We start from the raw sequence: 19,571 nt of genomic DNA on the forward strand, positions 1-19,571 counted from the left end.
AGAAAAAGAATCAAATAGAGAAGATAAGTATTATCATAACTATAATTTACAGAATACTGTGTTATATGCAGAGGGCTGTTCACAAAGTACTTTCTAATTACAATTTTAATTTTTGTTTTATCAAAACCATCCTATGGGATCTCCTTTTTAAAACATGAGGCACTGGGTTTTGCCTGAAGATTTAAAACTTAACCAAAAGATATCGAAAGGGTAGGGGTTAGGTGCCAAAATTATCAATAAGGTCTCATATTTAATTGTGTTAACAGTCACAAATTAATACAAATTCTACATTTTGCTGTTGGAGGCAGCCATCTCTGGGCAGACTCAACTCCAGCATAAGTAGTCCTATCCCCAAACACCCCCAGAAATATAAAGGGAGAGCTATTGCCCTTTGGGGACAGACAGTATTCAGGATGAGGGAGTTCTTCCTCTCCTCTCCCTGCTGCTCCTAAAGCAGGTGAGTCACATCTCAGAATTATCTGTAAAGTCTGGACATAAACGTGAGATGAGGTGCCTGGCATTCCATTCCTAGTTGATGTCTGTTTAGGTACTGGTTCCTGAGTTAGCCATGGTGTGTTGATGAGTTTGGAGTCAAGTCTTTCTGGGAACTATTACAGTAGGAGGCAGATAGGCAGCGGGGGGTGGGGAGGGTGGTGGTGTGTGTGTGTGTGTGGTGTGGAGGGGGGCATTAGCCTGAGGATGTGGTCCACCTTCACAACGGCTCCTCCAGTGTCCAGGGTGTATAGCCTGGGAGGGAAGGAGGTTCCTGTCAGCAAGGCTTACTGGAGACACCACCAATCCCAACAGAGCCCAACTGTGTCAGAGTCTCTGGAAGTGACCCCCAAGCATAGAGTGGTGCAAAAGCTCTTTAGGTGATTCTGCTGTGCAATCAGGGTTGCACACCTCTGCAGCAGACCATGAGCTCTGTCAACTATTAGAAGCAATGGAAGAGAGATCATCCCAGGGCAGGGGCAGGCAGGGCATATGTGTTAGGCTCCCTCCGCCCCTGCACTTCCTCTTCCGTGTTCTAAAACAAATGGTACTCTCTTGGAAAAGGAGCAGGAGGTGAGAACCAGATTGTTGTCCATCTCTACACCAAAGCAAATCCAGGCTAGTGGTGTCAGGGAGATTTGAATCAGATATGAGATTTTCAAATTCACAGGACTGGATTTTAGAGTTATCTAGAGAAAATATTTTCATAAGCAAAAGTGATTAAAATTTATTAGGCAACAGACTAAGCTATCACCAAGAGAGCCAATACTCAGCAGAAAAGGTGGGTAGACACTGCATAGTTGGTTGCAGATGAGAGAAGAATAAAAACGACACGCTTTTACCCGAGTTACTTGAGACGCTTAAAGCAGATGTTGCTGGTTAAACTGGTGGGATGAAGTCAGGGGTGGAATGAATTGTACTGGCGTGATATGGTCAGAGTAATTCACAGGCAAAATGTTTGAACTTGAAATCAAGGGCAAGAACAATGCCACTTTCTTTTAGTGTTTTATTCTCTTCCTTATGTAACTAAAGAGCAAAAAGAGAACCCCTACCTGCAGGGCCACCTAGATTTCCAAGAGAAAGAAATCTTCCATGGCAAAAAAAAAAAAAAAAAAAAAAAAAAAAAAAGAGCCTTATTTTATTTTATATGATATATGAACAACTGCAAATTTCCTGGCTTCCAATTATCAGTGGAGGGAACAAATCTCTTTAGTCACTTCTAAAAAAAATGGACACATACAATTCAGCTTATTTTCTGACTAAAAATCATGGTACTCAAATGATAAAAAAGGACTATTCAAACCTGATGGTCTGATGGGTTTATTCTGCAGGTTTCCTGGGTTTCCATATTAAGGACTCTTTTCTTGGAGCCAAATCAGAAAATGTGCATCTGGGTTTTCTAGGCCTGGTTTCCATGGTGAGAGGAGTAAATGCAGGCCACCTTTCTCTCTCCCCAGTAATTTTAAATACAACGTCCGTGTCATTCAATTCTCCTCAGAATGGGCATTGCTAGTCTTTTCACAACATAGAGCTTAGAAATTGGAATCTGATCAAGGTTCTCTGTGCCTGTTTATCTTCACCCTTATAATTAACAATTACTAATATTTATTGAAAGTCTTTTCTGGACCAGACAATGTGTTAAATGTTTTACATTCATTTACTCATTTATTTACTTCTTTTTCTCAACAACCCTATAAGGCAGACTATAATTATCACCATTTTACAATGAGGAAAATAAGAAGCTAAGTAATTTGCCCAAGATCACATGCATAGTAACTGAAAAAGCCTTGATTTACATCAAGCTCTGACTTTAGAAAATCAAACTTTTCCCTGTAAGAGAGAGAAATTTTTAAAAAATGTTATTTGTGATTCTTATATAATTGTAAGCCAATTTAGGTAGGCCAAACTGTTAGAAATGTTTCTTGTTTTATTTTTAAAAAATGAGTATCTGTATGTCATTGCTTATCTCTTTATCCAGAAGTTGCCCTTGGCTTTGAGTTTCGAATGGGAGTCTTTCTAAGAGGTATCATGGGTAGAAGTCTGTTCCTTTTTTAAAAAATTATGTTCCCAATAATTTGGCAAAATCTACCTAATAGACATACACCAGCACTCATTTTATAGTCTGCTGTTAGGATACTAATTAGCAATTAACCAGAAAGCAAAAGAAAATCTAAAAAAGAAACAAAACTAGGAATGCAATACTGAATGCAGATTATAGGAACATACAATATCTATTAATGTGAGATGCTGGGCATATTGTGAAGGAATTTCTTGACTGACTCTGGAAATGAGAAGATGAGCAGTCTGCCAGTTCTTAACCACCGTTTGTTCATAATCTTCTTCTTGCACGCTCCATCCCATCACTCTAGTCCTTCCTTCTTCCTACTCTTACGTCTATGGGAATATAAGTTACATCACTTAGAGCTTACCCAATTAAAACATTCTTCTTTAAATTAAAAACCAACTCACTATAGTAAATGTGTAACATGCAGATAAGCAAAGGAAAATTAAATTGATCCCTCTACTTGTAGATATTTATGGTTTCCTTCCAGACCTTTTGTCTGTAAACACATAAATACATACATTTTTTTTAAGCTGGATTATACTGGATTTCTGTAGCCTAAGTTTTCCCATTATAATGTGATCACACTAATACTAATAGGCAGCCTATAGTGAGCCTTTATTATGTCTCAAGCACTTTGCTACGTTTTTAACATTTATTGTGTTATTAAATTCTCAGAGCAACCCTATGAAATAGGTTTTAGTAATAGTCTGAGTTCATAAATTTTTAAGAAATGAGGCCTAGAGAGAAAGTGACATGATCCTAACCATACAGGAAGTGACTAGAAGAGCACAAAGTTAAACACAAGTCACAAAACATCTCGAGCCTAGAACATTGATGGTGATGGTAATGACGACGATGAAGGTATAATGGCTGACATTTACTGAGCTCTTGCTATGCGCCAAACTATTCTAGGTGCATGTATTAAGTCATTTAAGCTAAATGCGATTCTATGAGGCAGGTACTATTGCTATTCCCACTTGAGATGTGCAGACTGAGAAGTTAAGCTCTGCCCAAGGGGAAGCTATGGATACAGCTCTCAGGGTCTGACGTCAGAGCTCTAACTCTTAACACTCTGCTGTGCTGCCTCCCATCCACAAACGCACCTCAGCCGAAACTGAAACTGGCTTCTGACTCTAGACTCTGGGTCTTGACAACTAACACCGCTTATTTTTCCATGCCCATATATATAAAACCATGGTTTTTCATGGTCATGCTACAGAATAGAGGGCTGCATCAAAATGTATTTAACCAATTCTTTATTGTTGAACATTACTGTGTTTCCCCAAAAACAAGACATGGCCGGACAATCAGCTCTAATGAGTCTTTTGGAGCAAAAATTAATATAAGACCAGGTCTTATATTACATTATTATATTATATTATATTACATTATTATATTACATTACAATATATTATATTTATTATATTATATAAGACCCGGTCTTATAGTAAAATAAGACCGAGTCTTATATTAATTTTTGCTCCGAAAGACACATTAGAGCTGATTGTCCGGCTAGGTCTTATTTTCAGGAATCATGGTATATTATTTATATTTTATATTATATTATATTATATTATATTATATTATATTATATTATATTATTCCATGTTTCCCTGAAAATAAGACCTAGCCAGACAATCAGTTCTAACGCATCTTTTGGAGCAAAAATTAATATAAGACCCAGTCTTATATTATGCTCTAGAAGATCCGGTCTTATAGTAAAATAAGACCAGGTATTATATTATATTATAATATTATATTATAATGTTATATTATAATATTATATTATATGTTATATAATATATTATATCATATCATATCATAGACCTGGTCTTATAGTAAAATAAGACCAGGTCTTATAGTAAAATAAGACCAGGTCTTATATTAATTATGTATTATATAAATACATTTGTAATAAAAATCAACACTGTTAGCAGAAATATATCCTGCAACTTAATTATTTCCTTGTGATAAATTCCCAAAAAATTCCTGGTCAAAAGGTATAAATGTTAATGCATTTCCCTCCTGAAAGTTCAGGTTGATTCCTACTCATTTGCTCTGGAAGCGTGTGAGGATATTCACTTCCTTACATCCTCACCCGGGCTGCACTATCAATATCTTAACCTTCTTGAAAAGATAAGAAAAAATGGTACTCAGTATGATATGATAATTGCATTTCTTTGACTTCCTGTGTAAATTTCTTGTTCGTGTTCTTTATCCATTTTCTACTAGGATGCTAATACTTTTATCCTATTCTGATGTTTTTCAACGATTATATAAAGAATTCTACTTCTCGTCAAGATGGCAGAGCAGGTAAACGCTGTGCTCACTTCCGCCAATGACTTCATCAAAATCACAACTAAATTGTAGGACCATCACCCTTGAGAAACACCTGAAGACTAGCCAAATAGAAGTTTTATAATTAAGGACATATAGAAGAAGCCACGTTGAGACTGATAGGAGGGGTGGAGACATGAACCAGGCTGATTGCATACCCACATGTGGCGGTTAAGAACTGGGAGGGATACCTGGGCTGTAGGGATCTCCACTAAAGAGCAAGGGATCTCAGCCCTACATGCAGCTCCACAGCTCCAGGCACCAGTGCTGGGAGGAAGAGTCCCCACAACAGCTGGATGTGAAAATCAGCAAAGATTCAGTCTGGGTGAGACAGAAGGCTGCTGGAAACCAAGCATCCTCTTAAAGGGCCCATGCAGTCTCACTCACACACAAACACTCACGCTAAGTTTCAGCAAAGGGACAGCAGCTCAAAAGACACCAAAGACATACAGAAAGGAACTGCATTGTCTGGCTTCAGGGCAACAGCTGGAGGAGCAGCTCTCTCTGCCAATTTGTTCCTTTGTTCAGCTGTCCCCCTAGCAAGCCCAAGTCTGAGTCTCCATTAAAACCTCCAACATGACTCTAAACCCACCCTGATGATTCTCTGAGACCCTGCCCAACCCAATTCATACACTTGGCCAGAACGTCTCTCAGAGGCTAACCCACATAAGGGGCAAGCCTGGGTCTGTGCTGCAGACTTTCCTAAAATTGCTCAAAGACCCACAAACCCAAACAAACAGCTGCTAGGCTCTGCCTGCCCTGCACGTCTTGCTAGGCAGCCCCAAGCCTAGCACTAGTGGCAGCTCACCATGGCTCACAGCAAAACTACTCCCAGGTGCCTCCAAGCCCAGCACAGGTAGTTACCAACTGAAGATCACTTTGTACCTCCTACCAGGTGGCCCCAGGCCAGATACAGACAGTAGCTGACCTTGGCTTACATCAGAGCCCCTCCCAAGAGACCCCACAACCAACACACCAGGTGCCTGGCTTCAGACCATACCAGAGCACCACCCAACCACCTCCACAAATGACAGACCCAAAGGGCAGAGTCAATAGGCACCAGAACCCCACTAAAATGAATCCTGTTCTATGGGGTCAGCTCCTGTGGAACAGCTTATCCACTGAAGACATGGCCAGTCCTCACAGCCAGTCAGCCTGAGGGTCAATCCCACCTACTCATGTGCCAACAGCAATCAAGGTTCAGGTACAACCTGAATAAGGGATACACCTGGAGTACCTGGCTCAGAAGACGAGGGAGACTGCACCACTGGGCCCCACAGGATACCTACTGCATAAGGCCACTCTGCCAAGACCGGGAGATATAGCAGATCTACCTAATGCATAGAAACAAACAGAGGGAGGCAGCCAAAAATGAGGAAACAAAGAAGCATGTCCCAAATAAAAGAACAGGACAAAACTCCAGAAAAAGAACTAAACAAAGTGGAGGCAAGCAATCTACCAGATGCAGAGTTCAAAACACTGAGTATAAGGACGCTCAATGAATTTAGAGGAAGAATAGATTATCTCAGTGAGAACTTTAACAGAGAGACAGGAAACATTAAAAAGGAGATAGGAAAGATTGGAAAAAGAACCAACCAGAAATGAAGACTACAATAACTGTAATGAAGAATATATTAAATGGAATTAACAGAAGATTTGAGGCAGCAGAGGATCCAGTTAGACAAGGTAGTAGAAAAAACCCTATCAGAAGAGCAAAAAGAACAAAGAATTTTTAAAAATGAGGATAGATTAAGGGACCTCTGGGATGACATCAAACATAACAACATTTGCATCCTAGAGGTACCGAAGGAGAAGAGAGAGAGCAAGGAAATGAAAAAACTATATGAAGAAATAATGACTGAAAAACTTCCCTTACCTGAGAAATGTGCATACAAGTCCAGGAAGTACAGAGTCCCGAACAAAGTGAACCCAAAGAGGCCCACACCGAGACACAGCATAACTAAAATGCCAAAGGTTAAAGAGAGAATCTTAAAAGCAGCAAGAGAAAAGCAGTTAGTTACCTACAAGCGAACTCCCATAAGACTGTCAGCGGATTTCTCAACAGAAATTTTGCAGCACAGAAAGAATTGGCAGAAAATATTGAAAGTATTGAAAAGTAAGGACCTAAAACCAAGATTACTCTACCCAGCATTCTACCCAGATTCTACTCTTATCATTTAAAATCGAAGGAGAAATAAAGAGCTTCCCAGACAAGAAAAAGCTAAAGAAGTTCATTACTATCCAACCAGTATTATAAGAAATGTTAAAGGGACTTCTTTTAAAAAGAAGAAAAATAAATTAAAACTATGAATAAGAAAATATCACAAAGAAAACAAATTCTCATTGACGAAGGCAAATGCGTAATAAAAGCAGTGTATCAACTAACACTAAAGCTAATACAAAGGCTAAAAGGCGAAAGTAGGACAATCAAGTGGAATTATAATCGTGTGATATTAAAGGATACACAAACACACACGCAAAAATGAAGTAAAAAATGATGACAAAAAATAAATGTGGCAAGGTGAGTAAAAATGGTATTGATCATAGACTGTTTGAACTTAAGCAACCATCAACTTAAAATAGACTGCTGTAAACATAGCTTGGTATATGTGAAGGACATGGTAACCACAAACCAAAAACGTACAGGAGATATACAAGAAATAAAGAGAAAGGAATCCAAACACAACACTATGGTGAGTCAACAACATACAGCAGAAGAGAGCAAGATAATAAGGAACAGAGAACTATAAAAGCAATCAGAAAACAATTAATAAAAATGGCAATAAGGGCAGGCCAGATGGCTCAGTTGGTTAGAGTGCAAGCTCTTATCAAGGTTGCTGGTTCAATTCCCACATGGGCCAATGAACTGCACCCTCCACAACTAGATTGAAAACAACGGCTTGAGCTTGGAGCTGAGCCACCAGTGGACAGCTGGTTATCTCAGTGGTTAGAGCACAAAGCTCATAACATCAAGGTCACCAGTTTGAGTCCCACATGGGCCAGCGAGCTGCGCCCTTCACAACTTGAAAACAACAACTTGATTTGAGCTGAGCTGCGCCCCCAACTAGATTGAAAAAATGACTTGACATCCTGGAAAAACACACTGTTCCCCAATATCCCCCAATAATAATAATAATAATAATAATAATAATAATAATATTTTTTAATGGTAATAACTACATACCTATCAATAATTTAAATGGATTAAATACTCCAATCAGATGAATGAATAAAGAAGTGGTACATGTATACAATGGAATATTACTTGACCCTTAAAAAAAAATGAAGTCTTACCGTTTGCAATAACATGGATGGACCTAAAAGGGTATTGTGTTAAGTGAAGTCAGACAGAGAATGACAAATAGCCACATGATTTAATTTATTTATGGAATCTCAAAAAACAAAATAAATGAACAAGCAAGAAAAAAGGAAACTCATAGATGCAGAGAACATGCTAATAGTTGCCAGATTGAAGAGGGATTGAGGGCTGGATGAAAAAGGTGAAAGCATTAAGTAGTACAAATTGGCAGGGTCATGGGAATGTAAAGTACAATTTAGGGAATATAGTCAATAATGTAGTAATAACTAAAGATGGTGTCAGGTGGGTGTGAGACTTACTGGGGGAATCACTTTGTAAGTTAATATAAATGTATAACCACTATGCTATATACCTGAAACTAACCCAATATTGAATGCCAACTGTAATTAAAATTTTTAAAATAATTCTTGCCTTTTATATATTGGGACTATTAAATTCTAGTGTATCATATGTGTTACAAATATAATTTCCTACTTTTTGTTGCTGTTGTTCTTACGGTATTTTTGACATAAACAACTGTATCTCTGACATCACCAACTCATTAGTCTTTTTACTGTATAGTTTCTATCTTTGATGCTATTCTTAGCAAGACCTTCTTACCTCCAGATTTTTAATATGGTTACCTAATATTTTTATTATCGTTATAGTTTCAATTTTTTACTTAATCCAGCTATATATATTACCTTGACTGGAGATTTGTGGTAAGGATCCAACTTTACTTTTTGTTGGCCTATTAAATAGTTGTTTTAAGACCATGTTCTAAATAAGATCCTTTCTATGCTGATTTCAAATATATTCCTCATAAACTAAGTATCTTTATGTGCTAGCATCTATATCCTGTCGTTTTCAAATCTTAATTATTGCGGCTTTATAATGTAGTTTACTACCTTATAGTTTATGCCTTTTCAGAAAACCTTCATTATATACACATTATTTGTAAATGAAACTTAGAATCATTTTTGTAAATGCTATTAATTATTTCCATTGCATCAAAGGTATATATTGCTTTGGATCCCTTTCTTTACATCCTTACCAGAATCTACTCTCTAGTTGTTTTATAATCTGAAAGCCGAATGATAGAAATCCAAAGAGCTAACACACATTAAAATGTAGCCAACTTTATTAGTAATTAGGGGAATGTCAATTTAAACCACAATGAAGGACCATTATACTCTCACTAGATGGCATACATCAAAAGATCAGTTAACAGCAGTTGTGGATAAGGGGACTGAGCAAAAGGACGCCTGATACATGGCTGGTCCCAGTGTTAACTGGTACAAGCACTTTGGTTAACAGCTTGGCGTTTTCTAATGTACGTGAAGATAGATATCCCATCCCTAGCAGTTCCCCTTCCAAGAGCGTACCCGAAAGATGTGTGAATTTACAGGAGTCTTCATGTATAGGAGTATTCATAAGAGCATTGTTCACAATACTCCCACATAGAAAACAGTCCAAATAGCTATAACAACAGTATGACAGGTAGGTAAGTTACAGTATGTTCATGTAGCACTGATTGTGAGCACACTGAAACTGTGTGCAGCAATTTGGATAAATCTTATACACAAAACCTTGAGGAAGAAAAGCAAGACACCAAAGAAAACAATTAGGATTTAACACATACACACATATATAACATATGTGTTATATACAGTATATACACATATGTTATATGAACATATATATGTATACATATATAAAATAGGCAAAATGAAGTATTGCTTAGAAATGCATACATAGATAGTAAATCTATGTGGAAACGGAACAAAATTACTAACAAAATCAACATAATCATGGTTACTTCTAGGGTTGTGAACAGGACAGGACACAGTGGTGGCATCAAGATTCCACTTTGTGACCTGTGTAACAGTCGCCTGGCCATTTGCTTATAACTACTTGTTAAGTTGTTCTTTTACGTTTTATTTTCTTTTCTGAATGTACTTATGGAAATACTTTAAAAATCAAACAAAATACCCAATGACCTTTCGAAGGAAGCTTAGTTCCTCTCCACCTCTATTTGTTCCCTCTCAAGAACAGGGGACCCTCCTGAAGTGTTGAGGAAAACCGTCATCTCCCTGCACGGATTTTTAAGCTCTTTGAGGGCTCAAAGAATTACCCATCTGTTGTGCTTTTTTATGTTGTTACGATGTTTCTTCTTAGTGTTCTACCGAAATTCCTCAATGCCTAGCACACCATGAGTCTTTTTTGAGTGAATGAACACAAATTCAAATGCCCTCAAAATGTCCTTGGAAATAAGAGTACGTAGAAAAGAAACAGATGCTCATATAAACTCCGAGGATGATCCAAGATGACAGAATTCGCAGCTTTTATAATGTTTATTCTGTTAGTTATTTTCTTACAGCATGATGGTCTGTTTATCCCTCAAAGGTCTCTGCACTTCTCTGAGATTTCTGTCACCTGTCACCTGGGGGACTATCTCAGATGACTTGCTGTGAGATACTCAGAAGGGAAAGCAGAACTACAGTCCATTCCACCCAGCGTGGGGTGCCATGGGGCCAGGACCATTATCTCCCAAATTGCATGGGGAGCTGTGACTTTATGGGAGAAAGGACGCACTGATGCACATAAGGTGACTCCCCTAGGGAGTGGGGCCACAGCAGGCTCTTACGTGAAGGTCAGTCCAGGGCACAGGGACGCCACATTCTCTAGTTGGATGTTGTCCACAGGATTTTACTTAGAACTTGAGTGCACCGGGCAGGGCAAGCCTGTGCACAGGCCCACGTCACACCCATTTCCTTTGTCCAGAGCCAGTACCGTCCTACCAGGGGCTTGGGTCAGGTGTGTGTAGCTTTTGGCTAGGTAAAATTCCCATTGTTACAGATGTTTGCCTTTCTAGAAGAGTGCCTCATTTTTTGAGCACTGTGCTGAGTTCTTGGCATGCTCTAATTCATTTAATTTCTCACCTCTATGAAGATTGCCGCATTATTATTTCAAGTTTGCTGGTGATGATTCTCAAACTTAACCTACTGCTTGTTCCAGGTCACAGTAAGTGATCAAGGCAAATTTTGAACTCAGATAGCACAGCTCTAGAACTAATGATTGCAACCATTGCTTGACTGATTCAGCATCATTCATTCATTCAATAAATGTATCCTGAGTGCCTCTACATGCCAGGTTAATACTGGACACGAGGAACGTAGTGGTGAGCAAGCAGATGAGATACCTGCCCTTGCTTCATGTTCCATTCTCCCTACTCCACCTGTCAGGAGTTAGGGATATTCCTGGAAGAGTATGTAGACAGTAGAAGGCTCATGTTGTGTCGAAGTGCTTAGATATTGCATAACTGGGGGTTTCCACAGGCGGTAAAACTGACTGTAGGGTCCATTCAAGTACATATGTTATAGCTGCTGTAAGACATTATCTCTCAGAGTGCCCACTCCCACTTTTCTCCTCCCTCACCCCCAATAGCAGGCTGCAAATGCTGCCCTTACCTCTTCAAGATGACTGAGATGTAGAACTTATCCAGGGCACCGCAACTTGAGAGCAGTTTCCAACTGTGATAGAAATGTCAGTCCTTTAGCACAAACCTGCCAAATCAAGGCAACAAATAACATCTACTCAGCTTCCTTGATTTCAGGGTCAGCCGCACATTTGAGGACTGATGAGATCTAATTTTTCATAGGTGCATGTTCTAAACAAGAAAAGCATTTGTCCACTAAGGCCTGTGCCTGCCTGCTATGTTGGTTGATGAATGAGGCTCCGGAGAGAGATTAGAACATTAGAAATGTTTGCCTGCTGTGAGCAATCTAGTAATGGACGATAAGTATCTATAAAAGTGTTTCTACCCTTTACTCTGGTATTTTTGCCTTTGGAGGACCACATTGGGAAAATAGATTTGCTGGTGTCTCAGGGAATAAAACAGATGTGACTTTTCCGTGTTTTCAGCACCTGAGATGTTCAACTCCAGAAGAGAAGCGGGCTATTCCTTTGCCGTTGACTGGTGGTCCCTGGGAGTGACAGCATATGAGCTGCTGAGAGGCCGGGTATAGTAGAATCACATTTCTCTTTGGTTACTCTACCAGCAAGTTCCATTTTTAGAATGAAAAGATGGATTATTTTTGATTTTTTTTTTTTTTTTGCTAAAAATCAAGCAGTTTGTGAGGTGAAAGCAACTATGAAAGCTGGGGTAACAACCCTTGGGAATTCTGCACACAGTCATTCATTCACTCTCTTACCAATGGGACCGAACATGTGCATTCACATTGAATAACGCAGATAAAATTAAAAGAATATGGAGATTACAAAGTCCCAGAGAGGGGAAATCCGTACACCTCACTAAATATTTTGTATAAATATATTTGTTTGTTGATAGAAAAGCATTTTGCAGTCACAGTTCAGGACTCTAATTCAGACACTTCCCCAAGGTGAGTGTGAATTAGTAATATAACACAATTCATGTCCTGTCTTGCTGGAGACCTGTCTGTCATTTGGCTCCTAAATTGTGGATTCAGTGGTAAGTTAGAATAGTTCCCTTTAAAAATAAAACATTTCTTAAACAAAAGAAACATTTCTTAAACTAAGAAAATGACTAGGAAGAATGTTACTGAGAAAGTATTTTTTCTCCCTCCCATGGTAGTTCCCTGTTGTCTCTCTGATGTGTCAACGTTGTCATTTTCTTTTTTTGCTTTAGAAAGGTGAAGAAAAGTGACTGTTAGGTTTCTGAATGTGTGTGTGTGTGTGTGTGTGTGTGTGTATTTAAGGTCTATTTTCCTAGCCAATTTTAATTGTACAATACAGCGTTATCAACTTTAGTCACCATGGTTTTCATTATCTTCAGACCTTATTCATGTTATCGCTGCAAGTTTGCATCCTTTTACCAACCTGTCCCAATTTTCCCCACCCCCCACCCCTTGGTAACATCTTTTCTCTGTTTCTATGAGTTTGACCTTTTCCTTTTTTCAGATTCCACATACATGTGTTACTATGCAATATTTGTCTTTCTCTGTCTGACTTATTTCACTTATAGCATAATGCCTCAAGGTCCATCCATGTTGTCACAAACAGCATATATACACACACCGTGTTTTCCTGAAAATAAGACATAACCGGACAGTCAGCTCTAATGCATCTTTTGGAGCAAAAATTAATATAAGACCCGGTCTTATTTTACTATAATTACTATATAAGACTGGGTCTTATATTAATTTTTGCTCCAAAAGATGCATTAGAGCTGATTATCCGGCTAGGTCTTATTTTCAGGGAAACATGGTATATATATATGTATATGATATATACATATCTCATATATATGGGTATATCTACATATATCTATATCTATATATATATAGATATAGTGTATATAAATACACAGAGGTTGCCAAAAAATGTATATACGTGACTTGTATTCATTTTTTGTCATTGGTATATATTGAGCATTACAATTTTAATAAAGTCTTTTCCTTTCTTAAAATGTGTATACATTTTTTTGGTACCCTCTGTGTAGATGTATGGATAGATAGATAGATAGATAGATAGATAGATGTAACATCTTTTTTATCCATTCATCTGTTGACAGAAACTTAGGTTTTTTCCATGTCTTGAATTCTCATGTAAAAAAAAAATGCTTTTGTTCCCAATGCTTCATATATTCACCCTCAGACACACACACACACACACACACACCCAACAAATACAAACAGTCTTCAAATATCTTAGCTTGGCATTCTTTGCCCTTTAGAACCAGGTTAATTTTTCAGGTTTTGCTGCAATTTGAATGACTCTGACTCTTTATGAACTTCCTCGTCTCTCAAGGCATGTTGGGCTTTTTTACTCTTGTTCCTTTGCCTAAAAAGATATTTCCCAAGGTAAGTTCTGGTCTTCTTCAAAACAAACAACAACAACAACAAAACAGTCTTCAAATAAGTTTGGGAATTGCTAAATTGAGTTTGAATAAAGTTAAGAATGTGTCTTAATTGCAGACTTTTCAGAATCTTTACATCCAATGTACATTGATCATTTCTAGAAAAAAACATGCTATTGGACTGTCCCAAATTTCTTTGTGAGGAAGACCTTTCTCCGCACCTTTTCATATTCAAATCCTACCCATTCTTATGGCCCATGACAACATGGTAACTTCTGTGAAGAGACTTTGTCTGATCTCTAAGTAAAGTGATCTGTATCTCTTCCAAATATTTATGTACTTTATCTCTCTTATGACCCTTCCGAATTCAAAATTACTGGAAAATACAGGGAAGCACAAAAATGAAGGTAAAATCAACCAGATCCTCTAAGGCAAAGAAAATTCCAAATTAAAAAAAATTAAACCCTCCTATGACCTTCTAATCCCACCTTCGAGAATTAATAGTTTGCTGCATTCACTTCCAAACCTTTTCTGTTCTTATAAGAATAATCTATTTTCATATACACGTATGTGCATCATTATTGTTGTTTCAGCAAAAATAGAATTATGCTATGTCTTTTTGTTGACACTTTTTTCCACTTAAAATAAACTGTAGAACTTTCTACATCCAAACACCTAGATCTATTTTATTATTATTTTTAGGATTAAATTAATTTTGTAAATACATTGTCCTTGTAAATTTTTCCAGGTATATAAATTTGTGTGTTTTTATCTCCTGTATATTATTAGATTGTAAATTCATTAAAGGTGAAGTATGTATCTTGCGTACCTTAGTAATATCACAGTATTTAACTTTAAATAGGCACATAAATGCGTATTGAATGAATGGAGAAACAAGTCACTACAAATCAATTCTGACACATTCTAGAAAAGAATCACCAAGAAGGCTGCATGTAATTATGTTTCAAAATACAGCTAAGCTGAAGAAATGAAACACCAGCCTTTAATTACAACCCTCAACACAACTAAACCACAGAAGAAGGGTGCTAAACAATAATTTCTCCTCCTTTACAAACTCTTACTTACAGAAAAATATATGCCTCCAAGAGAAATGTGCTTGTAAACATCCCCATAGTTTCTAAACTTGTTCACAGACCAACCTACTTTGTCATCTCTGTCTCCCAGCTGTTGCTGCCATCATAAAAGCAAGGTCCCTATCATACGTTAATACGTATGGATAATGCAAAGTATGACTATAATCACAGTACGTCATTTTCTCCATCTAACATTTAACCTTTTCCACCTTGCTTATTCTTTATATGCTCATCTTAATTTATATGCTGCCTTAGAATCATTTGATATATCCTGATATTGCGCACTGTAATTTTTGTGTATAGTATATATTTCGTTTATATTTCTACTTATTTCATAAGTAGACTGTAGGCTCCACCAACACAGAAGTCATGTCTGTCTTGTACTTCACGGTCTCTCCAATGCCTGACAGATGTGCGGGAACATATGGAATATAGTAGGTATTTGACAAATATTTGATAAACAGGTAAATATAGAATTCTAGTAGTTGGTGAATTAACATGGATTTTAAAAATTTAGAACTAGAACAATAAGTTGTTGTATAAGACAAAGGCAGTTTGACTATTTTTTTTTTTTTTTTTTTTTTTTTTTTTTAGTTTGACTATTTTTAATAAGCTGACAGGCCAAGAGGATTTTTAATAAGTATTAAATTCAGTCATATGGCCTCAAGTAAATGAAAACACTCTTAAACCAGTTCCTTGTGGCATTCATCCGTTAATTATTCATTTATCAAATGGTTTTGTGTTTTTATATGGCAAAGAAACAGGAGGTCAAGAAGCAGCAATGAATCAAAGAAGAAAATTAGAAAAAAGGAAACAATATATGTGCACACACATACAGCCGTGGAAGCTTGAGTATGCCAAGCCTGCCCCAACTCTTAACAATATCCAATGAATGAATTACTTGTAGTAACTCAGTGTCCTTCGGCTAGGAAATAATAAACACTGATGATGATGAGAGCATACCCAGCACTCCTTCTCTGATAATTGAGTTACATGGGTTATTTCCCCTATATCTTTACGGAGACAAATGGATTACCTATGGTCCTTTATTCAGTCTCAAGGGAAGAAAATATGTGGCAGGTATTTTTAAACCTTGCATACAAAATAAAGTTTGGCTCATTTCCTTTTAGCACTTCGTGGTTCCCTGAGACTGACACTGACATGCCACGTGTTCAGTTAAGTCCTTCTTTACATCACCTTTATTGATGACTCATCTTACTGTTCACGTTTCACGTTTATATCGACCCTTTTTACACTGTGTCAGTAAAAATCAAAAATCTCTCCTGTATTGTGTCTAATATATATTAGCCACTGTACTGAGAATTTTACACATATCATGCCATTAATTTTCCCCAAAAATCTCATGAGGTGGTTCATTTTACAGATGAAGGAATGGAAACTCAAATTGAGTGACTCCAATGAGCCCTCAAATTCTTTTGCCTTCAGAGCTCAAACACTTAATTACATGACCTTTTAGTACTAATGGCAACAGGGGAGATACTGAACTAAGTTGGGGAAAATGGAGGAGTTTTATCAGTCCACAAGCATTGACTAAGTATTTCAAAAGGGCCAGGCACTTTGTACACATACATATACATACTAAGTGTCTTACTGCTTAATCAAATGTGGAAATTTTTTTCATTCAACAAACATGTAATGAGCACCTACTAGGTGGTAGGTCCCATGGGCAAAACGTGAGTATGTTATAATCTCTGGCCTTAAGTAGCTCACATAAAAGAGAAAATCCCAGTATTAACGATTCCTTTATGAAATAGATTTACTATAGGTAAAAGCTGCCCTCTACTGGACACTTGTGAAAACTAATAAAATCACTGCTTTCGTTTGTTTCGTTTTTTCCCCCCCAAAGTTAAAACTATAAACAAACTTGATTCCCTCAGAAGTAAAAATATTTTTGCCTCATCAGAAAACTTTCTACTTCACCCCATAAACCAGGTATTCATAGCATTTGGGATAGGGGTTGAAGTTTTCTGGCTAACTTTCTATTCTAAACTTATTTGAACAAGTGAAAAGAGGTATATGGTAAAACTCTGGATCTCTTTATAATCGACACTTAAATAATAGGTCTTTAAAATTCTTATTTACTGAGATACCTTATGTAAATACTTATATAAGTTACCTTACAAAACAGTTCCAAGTTGGCATCTCAGTGGTGTGTTTAGACCATGGGAATGTTTTGTTTGGCCCAACTTTTAAAAATTCTGAGATTTCGCAAGAAACTATAGATTTCTCATTGTTGTTGTTGTTGTTGTTTTTAAGTAAGAGGTCTGGTTACACTGGACCATGTATGCATAACAACACAACAACCAGCTAGAAGAGATTAGAAAATGATACTGAGATTTCACCGGTTGAAAATTTAGCTTGGAAACATTTGCAGATTTTCTTCTTTTACCCTATAAAAATGAAGACTTTTACTTCTTTTCTCCCTTAAGAGACCATATCATATTCGCTCCAATACTTCCAGCAAGGAAATTGCACACATGTTTGAGACAGCTATCGTGACTTATCCTTCTGCCTGGTCACAGGAAATGGTGTCACTTCTTAAAAAGGTAAGAAGGACTGACTGCATGACAAATGGAAATGATAAAAAAGCATGCTCTCTGGTTTGAGATTAGAAGCTACTATACAATATTGGAAGCAATCATGATGATATACATTTCCAGAGTGGGATTTGCAGCTAACAGCTTTCAAATACATGGCTTCATTGAGACAATATACATGTCCTCTTGAATGTCCTAAACCCATGTCAAACTCAGTGTGCCCAAAATGGAGTTTTTAATTTCCTGGACTTTCTCCAATGTTCCCTTTCTCTGTAACTAGCCTCTGCCTCCATCCACTTATGCAAACCAGAAACCAGAAATCATTCATCATCCCCATATCCAATCCATCACCAAGTTCTGTAATTTGACCTTTTAAATATCTTTTGAATCTATCACCTCTCTCCATCTCCACTGTTATCTTCCTAATCATATTGCCACCAAGTCTTGCGTATAGCTGGTTTTCCCCTGTACACTTTTACATATTCCCTCTGTTCTCCATTGTGCCCCACAGTGATCTGGTCAAGCAAACTTCATTGTCTTCCCATTGTTCTTAGAACAATGATCAAAATAATATGTATGGTATAAAGGGTCTAACTACCCCTCAAGCCTTTTTATTTTTCTCCCCTTTTTGATTTCACATAAATTGCATTGACCTTTTTTTCTCTTCCGTTTCCCCTCTGCCTCCTCACCCTTTTATATCAGTCTCTCACCACCGGCCTTTTGCACATGCTAACCCCTCTGCCTAGGACATTGTCACCCTCCCCAGCTCTCCAAGCTCCCTCCTTTAGACCAGTGTTACTCAATGTGATTCACTGACTGGTTCAAGTCTGTGAATTGTTTCCTACAGATCCATGACAAGTACAGAAATTAAGAGAAATATTTAGAAGTTTTTATAGTATTAATAATTTGATATCACTGATGCCTCTAAGTACATGGTCAGTAGACTCATCTCATTGAACAGGGTACAAGCCGATTTGGATTCAAGTGAATTCATTGAATTCAAGTCACAAATTGTGCATGGTGTGGAACTACATGCTAGCCGTGCACAGGAACACGACATTCTGGTTTCAATGTGTTGGAAATTAAATAAATGAACCAACCAATAACTGGCCCTGCTACATAGTTTGAAAAGCACAGCTTTAGATCTCAGCTCAAATGATCACTTCCTTGGGAAGCCTCCCTCTATTGTAACTTCACACAGGGATGTCTTTCCTTCATAGCGTTTTGCACAGTTTGAAATTACACACTGTATGTGTGTGATTCTTGGGTTAACGACCAATGTCCTCTAAATCCTATAAGGGAGGGCCCCCATCTCACTTGTTCTCCATTGTATTCTTGGCATCTAATACAGAGCCTGACGGGTGGCAAAATTTGGTACTTGAATTACTGACATCCACAGCTTTCATCTGACTTTCAAGATGCCCATGTTCACCAAAAAGATTGAGAACAATTGTAGCAGGATCTCAATAGTATGTATTGAATGATTCTGTGAAAGAAAGAATGTGGAGCCAAAGAGGATGAGCTTGGCTTTTTTCAAAGACAAAACAACTGCCCAGGCCAGGTGGTGAGGGCCAAGGATTCCAACCTGTGTCTCTTGTCTATGGGTCAAGTTCCCTGGTTTGGAATAGGGACATTGCCATTGGTAATGTCAAAGATGAAGAACCAGGGGGGTCATTTCCCATAAGCAGATTTTCCTAAGTTCCAAGACAGCTCTTTTACCCCAAAATTCCACCCTGATGATCTCTGGTTGTCACCTCCAAGACAAGTCTCAAGTGGAACTGACATTTTCCATTTGAGTTATTTTCCATTTGATGCAATGTTGGCTCTGGAGTGGTTAAGGGGGAAAACATCTTTAATCTCAGTTCCTAAAACTCAGAACCATAACAGT

At 37.7% G+C, this 19,571-nt stretch overlaps 1 protein-coding gene across 1 annotated transcript in view; it reads left to right on the forward strand.

Annotated features, from left to right (window-relative positions):
* STK32A (serine/threonine kinase 32A) overlaps positions 1-19,571 on the forward strand; it is a 98,960-nt gene that overhangs the window by 71,495 nt on the left and 7,894 nt on the right. The window contains exons 8-9 of the mRNA XM_081035748.1: positions 12,117-12,214; positions 17,576-17,692. Coding sequence (XP_080891874.1) covers positions 12,117-12,214; positions 17,576-17,692 — 215 coding nt within the window. The remainder of the gene's footprint in view (positions 1-12,116; positions 12,215-17,575; positions 17,693-19,571) is intronic.

The sequence above is a fragment of the Rhinolophus hipposideros genome (genome assembly GCF_964194185.1).
Source record: "Rhinolophus hipposideros genome assembly, chromosome: 23".
NCBI classification, from domain to species: domain Eukaryota; kingdom Metazoa; phylum Chordata; class Mammalia; order Chiroptera; family Rhinolophidae; genus Rhinolophus; species Rhinolophus hipposideros.